Source organism: Glycine max, chromosome 4 (assembly GCF_000004515.6).
Source record: "Glycine max cultivar Williams 82 chromosome 4, Glycine_max_v4.0, whole genome shotgun sequence".
NCBI classification, from domain to species: Eukaryota; Viridiplantae; Streptophyta; class Magnoliopsida; order Fabales; family Fabaceae; genus Glycine; species Glycine max.
Genome location: NC_016091.4, coordinates 46,709,419 through 46,728,129, shown reverse-complemented (window position 1 = coordinate 46,728,129; position 18,711 = coordinate 46,709,419). Strand labels below are relative to the sequence as shown.

Below are 18,711 nucleotides of genomic sequence, written 5' to 3'. Positions count from 1 at the left end.
TGTGGCTGCTGGGATTCGAGCCCAGGTCTCCACGGCCACAACGTGGAATTCTTACCACTAAACTACAGCCACATGTTTGTCAATTGGTTTTCTATCTAATATTTAAATAATTATTCCAATCGTGAATTACCAAAACCAAATATTAGTTGATGTCTGTTTCTTGAAATGTTCTATGAAACTTTCCCAATTCCCACCGTAGCATGCGATAAATCAAATATGCCTGCTATAGTTCACATAAGCTTTCAAACTAAACTCGTTTTATCAGACGTAAACAATAACATGTAATTAAGTAAGAGTAAAAAATTTACATTTAATTATTTATTTATTATTACAACTCAAATAAATGTAGAATTTAATTTTCACACATTATCCGTATAAATTTACACTGAATCAATTAAAAATTATTTCAATTATGACCTTTAGAATGACTATTATAAAACTAAACCATTCATAGTATTATAGCAATCTGTAATCGGATAGGATAATAAGGTAAAAGAATTTTTACACAATTAGTATATTTTATTTTTGATTAAATCCATACTAAAATTTCAGTTAACGTATGACATATCCAACTTAAAAGCTTTTATCATAATATAATGTCGCGTCAATCAATTTAAGCCAGTGTAGCTTTGTTGTGGTTCAGCACCTTAATGGTCTCCAAGCAAAGATGAATCCAGCTGTATAATATTATAGATATACATACCTATTCACATCCTTCTATTAAATTAAGATTACACTGATCAATATACATAGATTAGATTTCTCATTGTTCAGAGATAAATCAAAGTGGGGAGGGGGGATGGACCCCAAAAAATACAATTGGGGAAAGGAATACAAGAGGGGAAAAATAATGCAAAACTAGATGATGATGATGCAAACTCACCCTAGTATTTTAGATGATAGCAAACAAGCTTTCATCTCAAATGATACCAATGAACAAAAGCCCCCGAAAAAATAAAGCACTGTCTCGTCTCTGTCTGCACAATGTGATGACAGTCTTTTAAATCTTGCTAAATCAAATAGATGGGGTCAGAGCCAAAAACGTATACACTGCCACATTTTGTTGCTTAATGCACATAACCCTCCTACATCAAGCAACGGACAGATCTAACTTCTTTCTCCACCAGTCTCAGAATTCTGTATCACTTGAAATGGTCTTGCCGGATAACTGTAATTAAATTAAAGGGTGGTGCATCTTCTTTCTGTTTCCAAGGTTCGCCATTGCCTTGGATATACCACGATACTTTTGGAGACAACGGACTATACAAATCTGCACGTGTAGAATAATTAGGCAGGTATTTTCCAATCTGTTCTGAAGGGAGGGGAAAAATAATAAAATATGCAGTTCTGATAGGAGCATTTAGCTTCTTAACTTAAACATAGCTAGAAAATAGCAAACAAATTCCAATCTCACAGTCAAAATATATCCAAATTATGTTACGAAATCTTAGTCTGTTAATGTTGCCTATGTTCCCTCAACCCAAACATTTTCCAGTTTAACTTTCCTTGAATCTCCATGTGTTTTTTGCAGGGATATAAAAAATTCTGTATTTAAGTTTAGAAAGTTAATAGAATTGTTTTCATTACACACACAATTTTGTGTTTTAGGTAAGATCTTACAGTCCCTGTTACAGTTCCACAATATATGTGTTTCCCCTCTCTTACTAATCCAAAATAAGACCTCAATGTTGACAACCGTGCTTGTTACTCTAATAGTTTATATGAAAAAAGAAATCTATTCTGTGGCAATGGCTACTCATGTATGTTAGATTGAGCAAGAAGTCAACAACAAAATATGAGCAATTTTCTCACATTATCTAAAATCTGTATTAAGGTATAGCCTTTGGTGTAAACAAACTAATTACAGGTCAAGCTACCCAATACTGATAAAGTCAATACAAAGGGCTCCTCAACAAAGAGAATGATTCATTACCTGTATTGACTGGAGGATCTGGCTCTCTTGTACTGTGTAATACAGTTGTACCAGATAAAACAGTAACGAAACCACAAAGCTCCGATGCAATACTGCTTATACTTTGACCATAATAGTCCTAAATAATAAAAGCAGAGGAGGCAGGATTACAACAGATAGTTTAGCACTTGATCATTAACATGTCTCTTTAGATGCATTTTCATTTTGTTTCAGTAAAATACCAACCTTAAACATGATTGCACTAGCTAATATTGTAAAAGATGTGAACAAGGCATAGTAGATGGGAGAAACAACTGCTGTGTTAAAAGTATCCAATGCCTGCAGTCATGCAAGAGTTGGTCAGTACAGAAGCCTAGTTTGAAGACCAACTAACAAGCAAATGATGACAACTGAAAGCCACGGAAACAACAATCATGTAAATAGGAATCAGGACTTTATGATTATCAGTTCTTGTGGCCCAGATCATGCATTACACGGATGTTATTTGAACTAGATGCTAGCATCTTGAACTTCTAGATCAGCTCATAACCTACAAAATATTTCATTGATTGATATAATGATATGCAATTACTTTAGATGAAAACACATATTGATAATAGGCAGGGCCACAAAGCCTACAAAAGTATGATCCTCTTCTTCTGCAAACTAAAATGCTTCCTCATGTGAAAAACAAGCAGCATGACATACAGAGTAGAAAGCCAACACAAAATGTGTATATCATTTCTTCTAAAGAAAAGATAAACCCAGGCTCTAACTTTATATTTCAAATACAAAACATTATGCTCACATAAAAGTTAAGAGTGATACAGACCATATTAAGATAATTTAACTGAGTAACGATGCAGGAAATAGCGACCATGGTAAAAATCCATGTCTGGAACTGAACAAACTGGTCGGCACCCTCGATCGTAAGTCTTATAGCAATGCCAATTGCTTTTATGCTCATGACCTGAGAAACAAGATATTCTATCAGAAGTGCGAAACAAAAGATGACCTCTCTGGTATTGAGTTTTGTCAACTTAAGTACTTCAAAGATAAATTGGGTAGAAAGAGGAGTCACTTACAGTCAAGGATCCAATTATGGAGCATATTCCAATATAAACTAAAATATTAGTCTGGCCATGGCGAGGAGCACAATACAAAATCAAAAAGAACACTACAGCGATCGCCGAGGCAGTGTACGACAGGAATGCTGGATGTCCAAACAGAAAGCAGAAGCAGCAGGTATACATAACAAAACAAAATTCAGCTATGATATTAATAGTTACATTACAGCCACAATCCGGATTTTAATCGCTGATACTATAAAACCTGAGCAAGCAACAGCATACCAGGTTGAAGTGCCAACTGCCATATTTCTTCTACAGAACTAAGAGACTTCTCTTGAGGCGCATGGAGCACAATCACAGTGGAACCCACAATGCACAGAAGACACCCCAGCATGCCCATTTTCTGCAGCTTCTCGTTCAACATGAAATGCGCCAACACAGCACTAACCATTTCCAGAGTCACAAAACAGTTAATTTAGTAGAAAAATATTATAAAAAAAAGAATAATAAAACCATAAGCGTTTTATTTTACCTAACAATAATACTCAAAGCACCAAGCGGCGTGACAAGCACCGCGGGGGCATAAACGTACGCCACAAAATTCGCTATCTCTCCGACAATCACTGTAACAAAAACGAGCCTCCAACTAAGAAAGTGAAATACATAAATAAATACATAAAAGACTTAATTATATTTTGAGTTCATCATGATTTTGATTCCGTTATTTTCTTTTTGTCACCCTGAGATTGGTGCTGGAGTATAATTAGCTTTGCTAATGACTAATCTCCGCCGAAAATTTAACTTGACTACCTTTAGTGGAATCTCTTTTTTTAATCACGATTTTTTTTTCATACACAGCACTTAAATTAAAACCTTGCTTAAGAAACCGATACCAAGACCACTCAGACCCCAGTATTCTGACTGCGTCAATTGAGTCACCCCAGTTTTCTCTCGTTTACAATCGAGACTCTAATGTTAGGTAATGTCGTTAAATATTGAATGAAACAAGGATGAATGGACTGTAGATGGCAAAAAAAACTTGAGGAACTCAATTGCAAAATTGAACCTGAGAAAACTAAAATCCCACGATAAGTAAGGGACTAAAAATGCAATTAAGTGTTAATAAAAGTAGTTAGGTACTGACTAGTAACCATTCCGAGCCACCAAAGAGGTTGCAGAAGGTAACCGTAGCCTCCGCCACCTGAAACGAAGAACTTTTAGGAAGAGGAAAACGGCACGTGAGAGAGAGAAACAGAGAGAGAGAGAGAGAGAGGGTAACTGGCACGTGAGCCGTTGAGACTGGCACGTTGGAGGCCTTTTTTCTTGATGATGAAGCTGGAACCGATGAAGGCGCTAGAGACGACGGCCAAGATGAAGCCGATGAAATTGCTCGAGTACATGGTTTTTTTTCCACGATGTGAAGGGAGTGAGTGATTTGGAACCCTAGATTGCATGAAGGGATGAACAAGAATGGAATGAGCTCGAAAGTCAAGTTTTGGTTTCTGGCGGGGCAACCTGTGTTGTTACTTAGTTATTTTACTGTTTGGTTTGGTCAATGAGTTGGAGGAGAGTGACCGAGAGAGAAAGTGTGAACATGTGAATCCTCATTTGGAATTCGTTTTTCTTTTTATTTTTACCCTAACATGACAATATTTTTTTTTAAGAAAAAAAAAACTTGGCAATATTTTACTGTTTGATTGAGTAATAAGAATACGAATATATAATGTATGAACCAAGAGATTTATTCTGTCAATTCACCCGACTTAAGAATAAAATAAGAATACATGCCTTTAAAAGAAACAATAAGAATACATATCCGTGCCTTCCAAAAAAAAATTACATATATGTACAGAAAAACTGTAACAAAATAATATACATATACATATTGTATGAATGAAGATATTTTTCTATCAAATTCAGTGCACTTGTATTTTTTATTCATTTATAGAAATTGAACATAAATATGAAAGAATTTATAACAGTTATTTAATCGACTTAGTTAAATCTTCTTAATTTTACTTTATTTACTTAAATTAGATTTGAATTCAAAGAAGTATTAAAATGTGAGTTTAATCGACTAATCAATAAAAAATTATTTTAATATGTTATTTAAGATAATTACTAGTTAAGTATCATATGTCTTGCATAGGTATTTAATTTTATAATTTAATGAGAAAAAATATGTCAATGACACAATCCATTTGTTCAAGTGGCAAAATTAATATTAATTATTAATTTGTCAACTGAAAAAAGATTAAACTCATCATGATCTCTTCCTCTTCTTCCATCATTTGTTAATTATGAAGTTAATTTTATAACTCTTAATGAAATAAAAGATGTATGATATACTAAGCTCTTAACAGAAGAAAAATAATGTAAAATAATTTAAACCACCATTCAATCACAAATCATTGTTTATTTTAAATTTATTGTTTTTTACCTTAATCACCTCAAAAGTCATATAAGTAATTATTTTTATTGGTGAACAATGTAAAATTATTTTGTATTGTTGATGTTTAACATTAAACTTTTATTATAATAACTTATAAAATTATTATTGGCCCAATTTTGTAGCGTATTATATTTCATAATTTACTACTTAAACCATTTAATGCATGTGTATCTAAAGCAATCAAGAATAACTTACATCATATTGTTATTTGATGTGATTTTTTATAAATCATATATATTTTTCAATGAAAAATCTGTTCTGAGTCTAATAAGATTGTAATGGACAATTTTTTTTTTCTCTCCAAGTAATTGATGTGAAATTTACGAGAAACATGTGTAAATGTTAAATGAAACTAATAAAAACATATTATATGTATAATAATTTATTATTAAATGATATCTGTAGTTTTTTTAAGAAAAAGATAAAATTAATATTGAATTTATTGTTTTAAAAAATAAGGAGATAAAAACTAATTACATAATAACGATAATTTAGTAAAATATAATATTCATATAATTAAGATTTCTTTAAAAAAATCAAATTAGCATCTATAATTGACTGCTGTAAACTGTAATCCCTATATAATGAATGATAATGTATGCATCAGTACTCATTTCCACTGATGAATATAATATGCGCCGTTCGTTGCAATAAAAAAAATGTGTGTTCGTGCAATCCTAAAATAATTTTACATATTCTAGTCAATTTGCACACAGAGCCATATACATCCTTACATTGCGAAATTCTTTTTAAAAAACTCAGCCTGGGGACATGGTCCCGAGTCAGTGCGTCCCCTCCCAATAAATATATGGAAATTCTTATTTAACATCTAATTAATTAATTTTTCAATGGATCAATCTATTTTAGAATAAAATAATACTTCTAAGTTTCAATTCTTATTCTATAATTAAGTCAAAGATTAAACTCAAGATTTTAATTAAAAAAAATATAGGTATCATTTAACTTGTATCAACAACTCATGATAAAATAAATCAACTATAATTTTTAAAATTCCAACCTATTAAAATTAACTTTTGACTAAATTGACTGAGCCAGACACCACCCTAAATATCTCAGTTAACAAAAAAATAAATTATTAGTATAAAAACAGTTACTAGATTGGAGCAAAAATGATTCGTTCACCAAACTCGATGAAACTTCAATTTTCAATTTTCTAACTCAAAAAAATCCGACCTACGAACTACGCTACAGTGTGTAGCCCTGGCCCATCCCTAAACATGGCACATGGTTGGACCGAACTGAAAAATAGTCAACTCCGTACCTTCACTGTTTCTCCCTACAACCAATTGGACCAAGTGTGCAATTTTTAATTTTCATAATTATTATTTTTTTATGCTTAATACAAATTTTGATCTATTCGTAATTGTTGGTTTTAGTATTTTAAGTTTTTAGAATTTTATTTTTATTTTTAAAATTTTTAAAATTTTTTTTGTTTAGAACCTTAGACTTCCGTTAAATTTAAAATTTAAAAAAATAAAATAATTAAACCTTATTTGATTTTATATCACCTAGTTGGCACCGAATGAAAGGGGTGGACTTTTTTGGCCCAACACGAGACGTGACAAGTCTCTTTCGGAATGACTCTAGTTTACCTCCCTAGACCTTACTACTAGACAGTTTCTGTTTTCCTTTTCCTTTTTATTTTTATATATATTTTCTCTCGCAACTATTGAATACTGCCACCAACTAATACCAACGAGCCTTGCGATCTTAGAGCGGTAACTCTTACTGCTACTACTACTACTAGATGGCAGGGGCTTCGTATTCGAAGATTGAATTCTTGGTGTGGTTGTCGCAAGTGATGGGAGGTCTCTGCTCGCGCTCCGCCGAGGATGACCGAGTGTTTGTCAACGCCGCCGATTCTGCTCATCAGAATAAGCCTGGCAGCTACGACGACGACTCCGCTGTTTTCACCGCCGCGCCCCAAAGGATGGTGAGGAATCTTCGAGAACCTTCTAGAACCAACGGGAAGGCTTCTACCACTGCGGACGATGAGTTATACGACGGAATCCCGCGCTACCCCGAGGACTCCTTGCCGAACAAGCCTAGGTCAAAGGTTAAACCGTTTCTCTGTTGAATATAAATAAATATACTAAAATGAAAGATGATGGTGTATGAGTATGTTTGAAGCGTTGTTGATGATTTTGTTTGCGATTCTTTCTCGCACGTAGGGCTGTTTAGTTCATAGAGGCGAGGCTGGAAATTCGTGAACTGCAGCTTGTTTGATCTAAAGATGAATGAAGATGTGATTTGAGTAGATAATATTAGTAACTCTTGTCATAACTTGGAAATAAGGCTTGTAATTGGGATATGGGGTTTGTTTTTTAGTGATTAGGATTTAGGAGTGTTAGATTTGTGTTGTTTATCTTTTTTGTGGTTGTATTTGTGTACTTGAGGCTTGAGATTAGGTTGTTTGTGGCTTTTTGGTAGTAAGGAAAATTATCCAACCAATAGGCTTTATATCAAACATAGACAACTAGACAAGTCATAGGATTCTAGTTAATAGTTTAAGCTTTTAGGGGAGTTGGTCCTTGATGTGGTATCAAAGCTTCTATTATCAAGTGGTTAGGTCCATTCTGCATGCTTGAAATGAATTGTAGCACAAGGTAGATGGGCTTGTGCATTTTCCATGCATTGAGGCCAAAGGGCTTTTGAGTTTTGGGCAAGGGGGATTGTATGAAACCATGCATATGCTTCTGTGTGAATAGAAAAATGAAAATATCTGCTGAGCTCATTTTGTTTCAGGTCTCAGAGGTGAGTTTACGCTTGGGCAAAGCTGGTACTACTGGAATTGCTATTGGATTAGAGAAAGCAGTAGAGGTTTTGGACACTCTTGGGAGCAGCATGACGAATTTAAATGCTAGCAGTGGGTTTGTTTCTGGAGCTGCAATAAAGGGGAATGAAATTTCTATCTTAGCATTTGAGGTTGCAAACACAATTGTCAAAGGTTTCAATCTTCTACAATCTCTTTCCGCAAAAAGCATTAGGCATTTAAAAGAAGAGGTGCTTCTTTCACATGCCGTGCAAGATTTAGTATCAAAGGATATGGATGAACTTCTTAGGATTGTTGCAGCAGACAAGAGGTAAATATTGGATTAAATTAAATTCCTAAGCATGGCTTCTTTACTATGAATAAGCTATCTATTTTATTGTTTTGCATTACCATGACTCTAATATTAAAATTTAAACTGTATGAGATTTTGGACTATGTTGTCAGGCAGGAGTTGAAAGTTTTTTCTGATGAGGTGATTCGTTTTGGAAATCGTTCAAAGAATCCTCAGTGGCACAACTTAGAGCGTTACTTTGAGAAGTAATATAAATTGTACTCACTCAATTCAACTAGCCTTTCATTCATCTTCTAAAAAATATTTAGCCTTTCTTATATTTATTCTGAGCTGTACTTTCATTTTAAATTTTAGGGTTAGCAAAGAATTAAATGGTCAAAGATTGTCAAGAGACGAGGCAGAAGCAATAATGCAACAATTGATGACTTTGGTTCAGTTTACAGCTGTGAGTATATTCCTTGTGTCACTAAAGAAAATGCTTAGTGTTGCTTGAGGACTGTTAGTAACTTTTGAAGCCTGACAATATAAGGAAATTAAAAAAAAATTCTTGGTAAAAGTATTTATAGTTTAAGATTAATTAACTCAAGGGTTAATTAAGTTTATAAATGGTTACTCATTAAACCGCTCTTTCAATATTGTTAATTCTGTTTTGTAATTTTCCTAGAAATGTATTATAGGGAATTTTTTTTGAAGGACTTTGATATACTTTACCTTGTATTGTAATACATTTCAATATTGTTAATCTGTTGAGACTTGAGAGAGTGATTGTCCCTAAATAAGAAATACTTTTCCAATGATTTTGTTTTGTAATTTTCCTAGAAATGTATTATAGAGGGATTTTTTTTTTTTAAGGATTTTGATCTTCTTTACCTTATGTTGTATTACATATCAATATCAATTGTATAGAGTTTTCTTTCTTTCCATTACTTTCTCTGTCTCCTACTTAATACCTTTTATATGTATCATGATTTATACAAAAAGATATAATGGAGAATTTCTGAGTTCATCTACTTTAGCTCTGTAGAAACCTGTAGGTACATTTAATCATTCATTCTGATTCTGATTTCTATTATCACCCAAGAATAAAACTTCCAATCATGTAGATTTGGCAATGAATATCTACCAAAATTTCATAAAGACATGTTTTTGAAATGAAACCAGTATGATGGTTAGGTATGCCTTCTTTCTTAATCTTTATTCATTTGAGGGAATAAACTATTATAAGTAATTGTTGAAATGTTATATATACTCATATTTATATATAAATTGTGGTGTTATTAAATTACCTGAGGTATAAGGTGTCTTATTTATTGCACCTTTTGTTGCATCTGCTCATTTACCTCATTTTGCTGTTATTTTATCTCCAAGATTTTCTATTATCTTTCCTTTGCTACGACCAAGTGCTCCATGCATTTGCTTTTTATTCAATGTATAAATTTTTTTATGTGGGGGTTTATTTCTAAATTGGAAAATCAATTTTCTGTGGCTGCAGGAATTGTACCATGAATTACATGCTTTGGATAGATTTGAACAAGATATTCAGCGCAAGGGTGAGGAGGAGGAGGGGGATCAAAGAGGTAATTGTGGAATATTACCCATGAGCCATGATTACTATGCAGATTTTGTTTGTAACTAGCAGTTTTTAACCTTAAATCTGAGGTTCTTTAAAGAATTTTAATTTAAAGTGAAGATTAATTTTGGTATGATTACTATTATTTTCAAATAGAACAATCATTTAGATGGTGATGAATGTGTGAAACCTTAGGACAAGTTTCACATTGATCATGTACTTGATCTTGGGATGTTTAAAATGATATATGCTAGCATCAACAGCTCTTTCATCAAGGACTCTGAAATGAAGATAGGATCTAGAATACTAGTTTCTGCTTTACTTGTATCCTTTTTTTTTTTGTTTTGCTATTCTGTTCTGAATGCATTCTCCATCTGCCATTGGGCCTCATTAAAAATATCCTTGTTAAATTTTACTCTTTCTGGCCATGATATAAACAAAAAAAACTAACTCATGCTAATTAATTTAGTTTAATTGTACCAATCTCATGTTAAAACTAATTCCCCCCCCATAAAAGGGAGTCATTGAAAATGAAAGGTATTTTGGGTATAGTCTCATTAAATAAGGTAAAATTATTTGAGATTTGCTTACATCTGAGATCAACATGCAAGTGATTTTTTTTTTGCGCTTATATTCAAGATCAGAGGGATTAACACTTTATAGTCAGATAACTTTTGCCGAAACACCTACTTTGTTTTTTGCTAATATTTGTTTTAATTTTTTTTGGAGCCAGAACTACATATCATTTTGACCTTGCAGTATATTACATATCATGTAATTCAGAAGGGCTAAATGATTGTTTACTATATATATTACACATTTTTGAAGGAAAAAAAGTCACTCTGATTCAGAAGTTTGACCTTTTGCAGTATATTGAGCAGTATTTGCTTATGTAGTCTCTTATAGATTATAGGTATACTTTTGACCTTCAGTATCTCTTCAAATAGGTGATGGCCTTGCATTCTTGAGGGCAGAAATTAAAAGTCAAAAGAAGCAAATTAGGCATTTAAAGAAAAAATCACTCTGGTCTAGAAGTTTGGAGGAGGTAACATCAGATTGCTTCTCTGCACAATATGTTTTTCTTGTCCCTCAGTATGCTCCTCATTGTTTGTTTTATGACTTTTATCCTCATTTGTACTGTAATTGTAGCTGATCCACTTATAATGCCAAATATAATGTAGAGAAATCATTTTTATTTATCATAAACGGAGAGCTGAGAAAAATTCATAATCTTATGGATTACAGGTTATGGAGAAGCTTGTAGACATTGTCCATTTTTTGTATTTGGAGATAAGCAATGCCTTTGGCAATGCAGGTTTGTACCCACTAAAGGCCATTAGATTATGTTTGCTTCACTTGATTTGTAATGCTGTTGTAGTGCCAGTTTATGTTTTAACTATTAAGTATTAAATATCAGTTTTTATGAATGTCATGGCTTAGTTAACCCAAGTGATAGCCGCTGCAAATCTCAGTTGTGTTAGCCTTATTTTGTAGTAATTCTTGTTTTAATTAGAAAGGAGAAAAAGGTGTGTTTATATTCTCATGATCTCATCAATGAAATCTATATTCTGCATACCTGTAATGTTGTTTATCCATGGGCACCTGCAGATGACCCCAAACCATTCATTGGACGCATGAGCAATCGCCAAAGATTGGGCCCTGCAGGCCTTGCTTTGCATTATGCAAATATAGTGCTTCAAATTGATACTCTTGTGAGTTAATCTTCATTGTATTTACTTCATTCCATGTCTGTTCTTTTTTGTTTTTGTGCCTTACTTTGAACCATGTGAGAATTTATTGAGTTTCTAAAGTTGCTTCTTTTGTTGCCTTTAAGTATTGAATTTCACATGGTAAAAGAACATTTATATTTCTCTGTGTTTTAATTACAAGCACTAATATCCCTTTTACAGACTAGGAATGATTAACCCTATTAAGGGAAATAGGAAAATAATGAGATATTTATCTAAATCTAATAATATCAAAGATATACAATTATACATAAGATATTTACTACAATTTCTTCAGTGCTACTTCCCTGTAACTTCCCTTCTATTAATTTCAGATTTGATGTAATAGGATGTTTGTATTAATTAGGTCGTAAAATTATTTTTTTAATCATTAATATTAACTGGGAAACTCAACCATGGTCCATGAATAAGTAGTAAAGCTAAGCATTTAACTCTATATATTTAGCTGCCATTGACATCAGACGGTGCAATTTCTGGTAGAAAATTCCATGTACTTAAGTTTCTAATACTAATTGCCTTTCAGGTTGCTATACCATCTGTGACCTGGAATTGGAAGTGGATGAACCTACTTGTTTAAAGTGAAAATAGGATGGTCTTCAAAATTTAATGATTTATAACATTTTCTAATTGAATAATATTTCTCTAATCTATGGGTTGGGACTTGTGACAGTGAACTCAATACCAAGGTGTCAATGTCTTAGATGAGGATAAATTGATTCTTTTTAAAGTTCTGAACCTGCTATATAGCTGTTGTAGACCTTTGTGAAGTTTCTTATGACTTGTAATTTTGAAATTCTTGAACTGTTATTGTAATCTGGAATATGTGTCATGCACACTGCTATGAAAGGAAAAAAAAACAAAACCTGGCATTTTCTTGTTTAATTTATTATCAACTTGCCTCACTGCCTTTTGCAGGTACTTTAAGAATGGAAAAGTCATTTATTGTGCCTTTTTTTTACTCTTGTTTCTTTGGATCCAAACACCTAAATCATAGGTTGCCTATGCCTTATAAAATATCAAAGTTTTATTTGGTTTTGGTTTTTAACCATTTCTTGGTTGTAGTTGAAAGTTGAAACATCCCAATTTGTCAAAGCATCAAACAACATTAGGGTTGAGTTGTTTTGCATCAATTTTTCGTAGCCCATTTTAGTCACTGCATTCCATAGCCTGATCTAGATTGTTATGAACCCAGTTCCTATAAAATAATTTAGGTGATAGAAATATATATGCATCAGAAAAAAGCTAACTGCTTGATACATTCACGATCTCTCATTCATCAAGTATGATACTATATATTAATTTCTGGACAATGCTGAATCTGGGTGCATGAACTGGAGTCTGGATGCCATCAACAGATTGAAATGCACTTGTTAGGTTTGCACATTTTTTCATGACCTTGTTTGTTACAGACATTATGCTCACAAATAACATATTAGGGAGTGGACATCTTTATATTTAGTTCTTGACTCTTATGCTTTGATTATGTCATACATTTATGCTTTGCCTATATGATAATTGGTATATGATTTGTTCACCTCTGATACGGTAATCATAGGTTGGGTCCACTTGACCAACCCGAGGTAAAAATACTGGATTGAGTTGCGTTGATGGGTCAGATCTGTTTGAAAGTGGATGAATTTGAAGTAATTAGGTCATATAGTAGGTTCGGAAACTCCACACCTGACCCGACTTGAATATCTAATCTCAAAAGTCAGATCTAGAAAAGAATAAATAAATAAAATTGAAGATTAACGGCAATTACATATTAAGTATTTTAAATTCCTATTTTTCATTCCCCACTCCACCCCTATTTTTGTGTTTTTTTCCTTCCATTTTTTCCCCCAATATCTAATCTAATGACCTGACTCTGGCACAACCCAATTGTGATTAGGTTGGGTTGAGCCTGTCACATTTAACACACTCAACCCAACCATTTTCATTCGGTTTGGCTTCAAAAAACCTGACTCAAGCTTGACCCATGTTCATTCTTAACTGCTGATTCCCTTTGTCCATTCTTGGATTGAATAAGGTGTAGCTATATCTACTAATTCATATTTGATCAAATTTATGTTGTACGAAGTTAATGCATTGTACTGAGTCTGTTGTTGGCACTTTCAGGTGGCTAGATCCTCTATACCTGCAAATACAAAGGATGCATTATATCAAAGCTTGCCTCCTAATATAAAATTAGCTCTGCATTCCAAATTACCATCCCTTCGTGTTGTAGAAGAGGTATGATTAGCTGCTGATACTTTCTATTATTACCACTCTGTTGAGATAAGGTCTGAGTAGTACTTATAAAGCTTGGACAATCCTTACCTTACAAGCCGATTTTGCAGGGTGAGTTAGGCCTTAAGGCCTAATTTTTAGATGATATTAGAACTTAACCAAATCCATTGTTGGGCCACTTGCATTGCCACACTCTAGCCCTGGATGTGAAGGGGTGTGTTTGAAAGGTGCCTTAGTTGTTGTCACCCGGAAGCTGTGGTGTCTCAGAAAAGGCTTCCTAGGGAGGGGATGACCAGAATGGTTGAGTGAAGCACTATAGCCACCAAGATGTTGGCTCTTAGGGAGTTGAGATCCAACATTGACTAGAGATAAGGTCTAACTGATACTTATAAAACTTGGACAATCCCCACCTTACAAAATTGTTTTCTAGGGTTGAGTTAGGTCCTAACCCAAATTCTAAGTGTTAAACAACATGAAACAGAGCATTGTAGGCTGGAACTGTATGTCAAAGAGACTCTACAGTACCTGTTTATATAGGCTGGATTTATTAATTACATATTATTAGAGGTGATTTAGTTTCCTCTAAATGAGATATGTTTCCCCTAAATCAAATCCTAACAAATCAATTTACAATAAATGTGTACTTCATTTCCTGATTGTCAACACTAAGAAATATATAGAATGTTGAGGAAAATGTTCAACAACTTTTTAAGAATAATTTTTCTTATGCTTTCAGCTCTCCACTTTCAACCAAAGATGAAAATCTCACTTTTTTTTCCTTTGTTTTTCTGCTCTTTCCTCATGGTTGCTGCCTGGGTCTTGCAGCTAACTATAGCAGATATCACAGATGAGATGGAGAAAACATTACATTGGTTGTCCCCCATGGCCACTAACACATCCAAGTAAGATATCTGGCTTTTTGTCAACTAGATCCTTATTACCCATGTGAAAAGCTTTCTTTTATCATCAGTTTATTTACCTTGTATATAAGCTAACTCGTCTTTTTTGACCTTTTTCTTTTGGTTTTAAAATCTGTTTAGAGCACATCATGGCTTTGGTTGGGTAGGGGAGTGGGCAAACACAGGGTAAGTTTTTGAATTAGAAATTGTACATTTGTCCCTTCTGTATTTTCTGTGTTTTTAATCCTTTCAGATTTTAAATACTTGCTTGGTTGAAGCTCTGAGGTAAGGAAGACCGGTGTAATGCGGATTGAGACATTCCATCATGCAGACAAAGACAAAGTGGAATATTATATTCTTGAACTTCTGTTATGGCTTCATCGCTTGGCCATCAGAAGTAAGGCTGTCAGTGATGCTGGCAAAGTAAGGCCTGCCATCAAGTCCCCTGTTGGCGCCGCTTTGCAAAAGACAAATGAGCAAATATCATTGTTAACAATTGATGAGCAAAACATGCTGCAGGATGTAAATAAGAAAATACCTATTAGACGGATCAGTAAAAGCTTGGATTTTGATTGTTTAAATATTAGATTCAGGGAGAACTGCAGATTGACCAAGAGTAGAAGTCATTCATCATGTAAAAGCAAGGAGATAACTTTTAATAGGATTTTCTCCAAGCTTCCAGTCATTGATTTTGATATTGACAAAGAAAGAGCATTGAACGTGATCGACAGATTGGATGTGGTCAGATAATTTGCAGGTTTGCCTGATTTCCTTTGAAATGAATGGAAAGGAGCAATAATACATGTAGACATAGCAGTGGGTTTTCTTTCTGTGCATGTGCCACATTCTTGCTGCAAGCGTTGAATGCCATGTTTTTGCGGCACCTTTGGTACTTTCGATTCCCATTGGCTTCATTGGGGGTGCTTTGTTTCGGTGAAGTTCCACTTCCAGGTGAAGTAGATAACTTTATATAGCACCAAGGTAACTGTTGAGACGATAGCCATTTATGCTTGTTTCAATTTGACTGCAAACTGCAAATCCCACTTAGTATAGGAGCGGAGTGGACTTGTTCATTCTCGAGTGTATATATAACGAGGTAATGAGGATATAGTGCCCATTATTTTGCACATTTTTTGTGTTTGTGGGTTTAGCTACCCATGCTCACTGCTGAATCTAGAAATTTTTATTAACTATGATTTTCCACGTCCCAATTTTTACATCTACTTTATGCTTTTTTTTAATCGTACTGTATGACATCTATAATTTTTTTCTTCTTTCCCACTTGAGGTGTACGCACTTAAGTCAAGTGATCGTTATTCTTTCAGAAATATAGTTCTTATTGTGATAATTTTAGGGCTTGTTTTGTAGTAATGATAAACACGATCAGAGTTGGATAGAAACCAGAAGGGATATGAACAATAAATAAACTCTTGTATCGAGTGCGTGATGCTAATAATAGTCAATATTAATAGAAATTGTATGTAAATAGCAATTGCCCTTATGAATGGTAATGGGAATGGTTGTGGTGGTTGTAAATTGTAATATTGATGGTGATTACGTAAAGTGTGATAGTAGTAGTGGTGTAGGTGCAGCAACATGGATAGTGGCATTGGTGACTACCATTGGTGGTGATGGGGGTGTACTGATAGGGGCAAATGTAGTGGCAGTAATAATAAAAAGTTAGTAGAACAATTGTACAGCGTACAGAATAAAGGGAAGAAAATGTCTTATTCTACCTTTTATCTCCCAATATTTTCTTAAGATAACTTTGAATAATTGAGTAGGATAATATAAAGGACAATTTAAATGTAGTTCTATAGATATTTATGCTACTACATTTTAATCAGAAAGAATTGATGTTTGATCATGATAACTTAAAATTTAATGTATACATTTTATTAGGCAGATTATAGAAGTGAAATTCCAATTCTTAGAGAATAACACTCAAATTTCTTATGAAACTGCATCTATGTTTTTTTTACTAAAGTAATAGGATAAATTTATTATATCTTTTTGTCTTGTTAACTAATATATTAACATAACACGAGTTTGTTTATTTTATTTTATCTTTTTTCCTGAATCAAAATCATTGAATTAGAAGTGAATATAGGTCTAATCAACCTTATCACCCGATCAACTTGAAGAGAAAAATACAAGGTGTTTTGGATCATTAGTTCAATTCAAATTTTAAAATTACAAGTTTGATAATGTCAATTCAAATATTAGATTTGAGCATATTTATAACTTGAACTAATCCGAGATCATTATTTTAGAATTTTTTGTTATGTAATTTTATAATTATATAATTTTATGTTATCTAATTTTTTGAAGGCATAATTCTATAATTTTTATGTTGTGTAATTGTATACTTGTGACTTTTGATTTTGATATTATTCATTAATTTTCTTTCATTTTATTACAATTTCATGTTATTCATTCAACTTTTCAATTGGAACCCAAGGATAGAGCATCAACTATATATGATGATGATGTGCCTTTTAACACCTCTAAAATTTGTGAAAAACATGGTGGCTAACATTGGATTAGAGTTGAAGCTATGATATAATGGGATTTTATGAGTAGAAAATTATCCTATTATTGATTGATAGGAGTTATTTAGGTAGAGAAGGCTAGGAGAGATCTAACCACCTTGATTACAAAATAAATACAAAGATAAGATAAGAAGAAAATTAAATTAAATATGAATAACCATATCTTGATCTTTAACTCCCTAAAATTTCTAGAATGAAGGGAAATAAAGTCATATTCACTTGAATGATCTGATTTTCATCTTAACTTCTTAAATCTTCTAGAATTCTTATTTGAAATTTAAATTTAAAATAACGGCATATACAACTGCCAGCAATGACCATATATAAATTTGATGCCATACATGTTTTTTTTGCCAGTTTTGTATTCTATCAATTTCACAAATTTCTATTCGATCTTTTTAAAATGAACTATCTCAAGAATTATATTACTTCTAAGTAACAAGAAAAATATATGTACATAGAACTAACTAGAATACAAATTAGGTTGTTATAAATAATTCTATTATAAAAAAATGTATTAGTTCTTTAAGCAAATTTGGATCATGTTTTTTGTTTTATCAATTTAAGAAAAAAAATAAGAAATTGCATTTATTATCTGTGCATAAGAAATAAGAACAGAGTATATTTACTTTTTTTATTATCTGTGCATAAAAAAGAATAAAATAAGTCTGTCATCCACAATAAATATTCAAATTTTATGTTTGTTCCATGATAAATTTTTCTTTGTATTGAGTTCCTAATAAAATAATAATTTTATTTTTGATTCTTGACATTTTTTTAATCCTTGATGAATAAACCAATTGTGTTTATTCTTTAATAATTTTTTTCCTTTGTTATTGGTCTTTTTCAAAGGAACTAATAACAAATAAATAAAATTATCAAAAAGCAAATATAAAATTTATTATGAACTAAAGAAAAAGATAGACAAGCAACAAAGGAAAAATAATTATCACATGACAAATACAAAATTTACTCATTTATCATGAACTAAAAAAACGTCAAGAACTAAAACAAAAATTTTGTTTTATCATAAACCAAAAACAAAGAAATTTTTTGTTAGAAATCAAAACAAACAAAAAAAAATTATTAAAAAACATACACAAAATTTATTAGAAATCATACACATATTTAAAGCTTAAAAAAATAACGGACAATGCATTGCCTTTTCTCTTGGTTTAAACACACTAAAAGAA

At 32.5% G+C, this 18,711-nt stretch overlaps 2 protein-coding genes and 1 non-coding gene across 6 annotated transcripts; 1 reads left to right on the top strand and 2 right to left on the bottom strand.

The window, feature by feature from the left end:
• Window positions 1-72, bottom strand: TRNAH-GUG (transfer RNA histidin (anticodon GUG)). Its single transcript has one exon. It is a non-coding gene; the product is annotated as a tRNA-His (tRNA).
• Window positions 73-704: 632 nt separating this feature from the next.
• On the bottom strand, window positions 705-4,574 carry LOC100810226 (probable magnesium transporter NIPA7). Of its 2 annotated transcripts, none has more exons than XM_006578696.4 (9): window positions 4,262-4,574; window positions 4,127-4,183; window positions 3,515-3,605; window positions 3,265-3,425; window positions 2,998-3,182; window positions 2,745-2,882; window positions 2,159-2,251; window positions 1,934-2,051; window positions 705-1,270 (listed from the first exon to the last, which is right to left on the bottom strand). In XM_006578696.4, the coding sequence occupies exons 1-9, from the start codon at window positions 4,434-4,436 to the stop codon at window positions 1,143-1,145; spliced, it is 1,146 nt and encodes a 381-aa protein (XP_006578759.1). In that variant the 5' UTR covers window positions 4,437-4,574; the 3' UTR covers window positions 705-1,142. The 2 variants fall into 2 exon arrangements, with proteins under 2 accessions (XP_006578759.1, XP_003523198.2); XM_003523150.5 differs by having other exon boundaries at window positions 2,998-3,125; window positions 4,262-4,568.
• Window positions 4,575-7,064: 2,490 nt separating this feature from the next.
• On the top strand, window positions 7,065-16,162 carry LOC100808760 (protein PSK SIMULATOR 1). Of its 3 annotated transcripts, XR_005891183.1 has the most exons (13): window positions 7,065-7,511; window positions 8,201-8,538; window positions 8,673-8,765; window positions 8,875-8,965; window positions 10,013-10,097; window positions 11,038-11,135; window positions 11,336-11,405; window positions 11,699-11,802; window positions 13,957-14,070; window positions 14,178-14,440; window positions 14,893-14,969; window positions 15,108-15,152; window positions 15,245-15,283. XR_005891183.1 is itself a non-coding variant. In XM_006578694.4 (12 exons), exons 1-12 carry the CDS (start codon window positions 7,203-7,205, stop codon window positions 15,714-15,716), a joined length of 1,896 nt encoding a protein of 631 aa, XP_006578757.1. In that variant the 5' UTR covers window positions 7,078-7,202; the 3' UTR covers window positions 15,717-16,162. The 3 variants fall into 3 exon arrangements, 2 of the variants coding, with proteins under 2 accessions (XP_006578757.1, XP_040870898.1); XM_006578694.4 differs by lacking the exon at window positions 14,178-14,440 and having other exon boundaries at window positions 7,078-7,511; window positions 15,245-16,162; XM_041014964.1 differs by lacking the exon at window positions 14,178-14,440 and having other exon boundaries at window positions 7,295-7,504; window positions 8,208-8,538; window positions 15,245-16,162.
• Window positions 16,163-18,711: the final 2,549 nt, after the last annotated feature.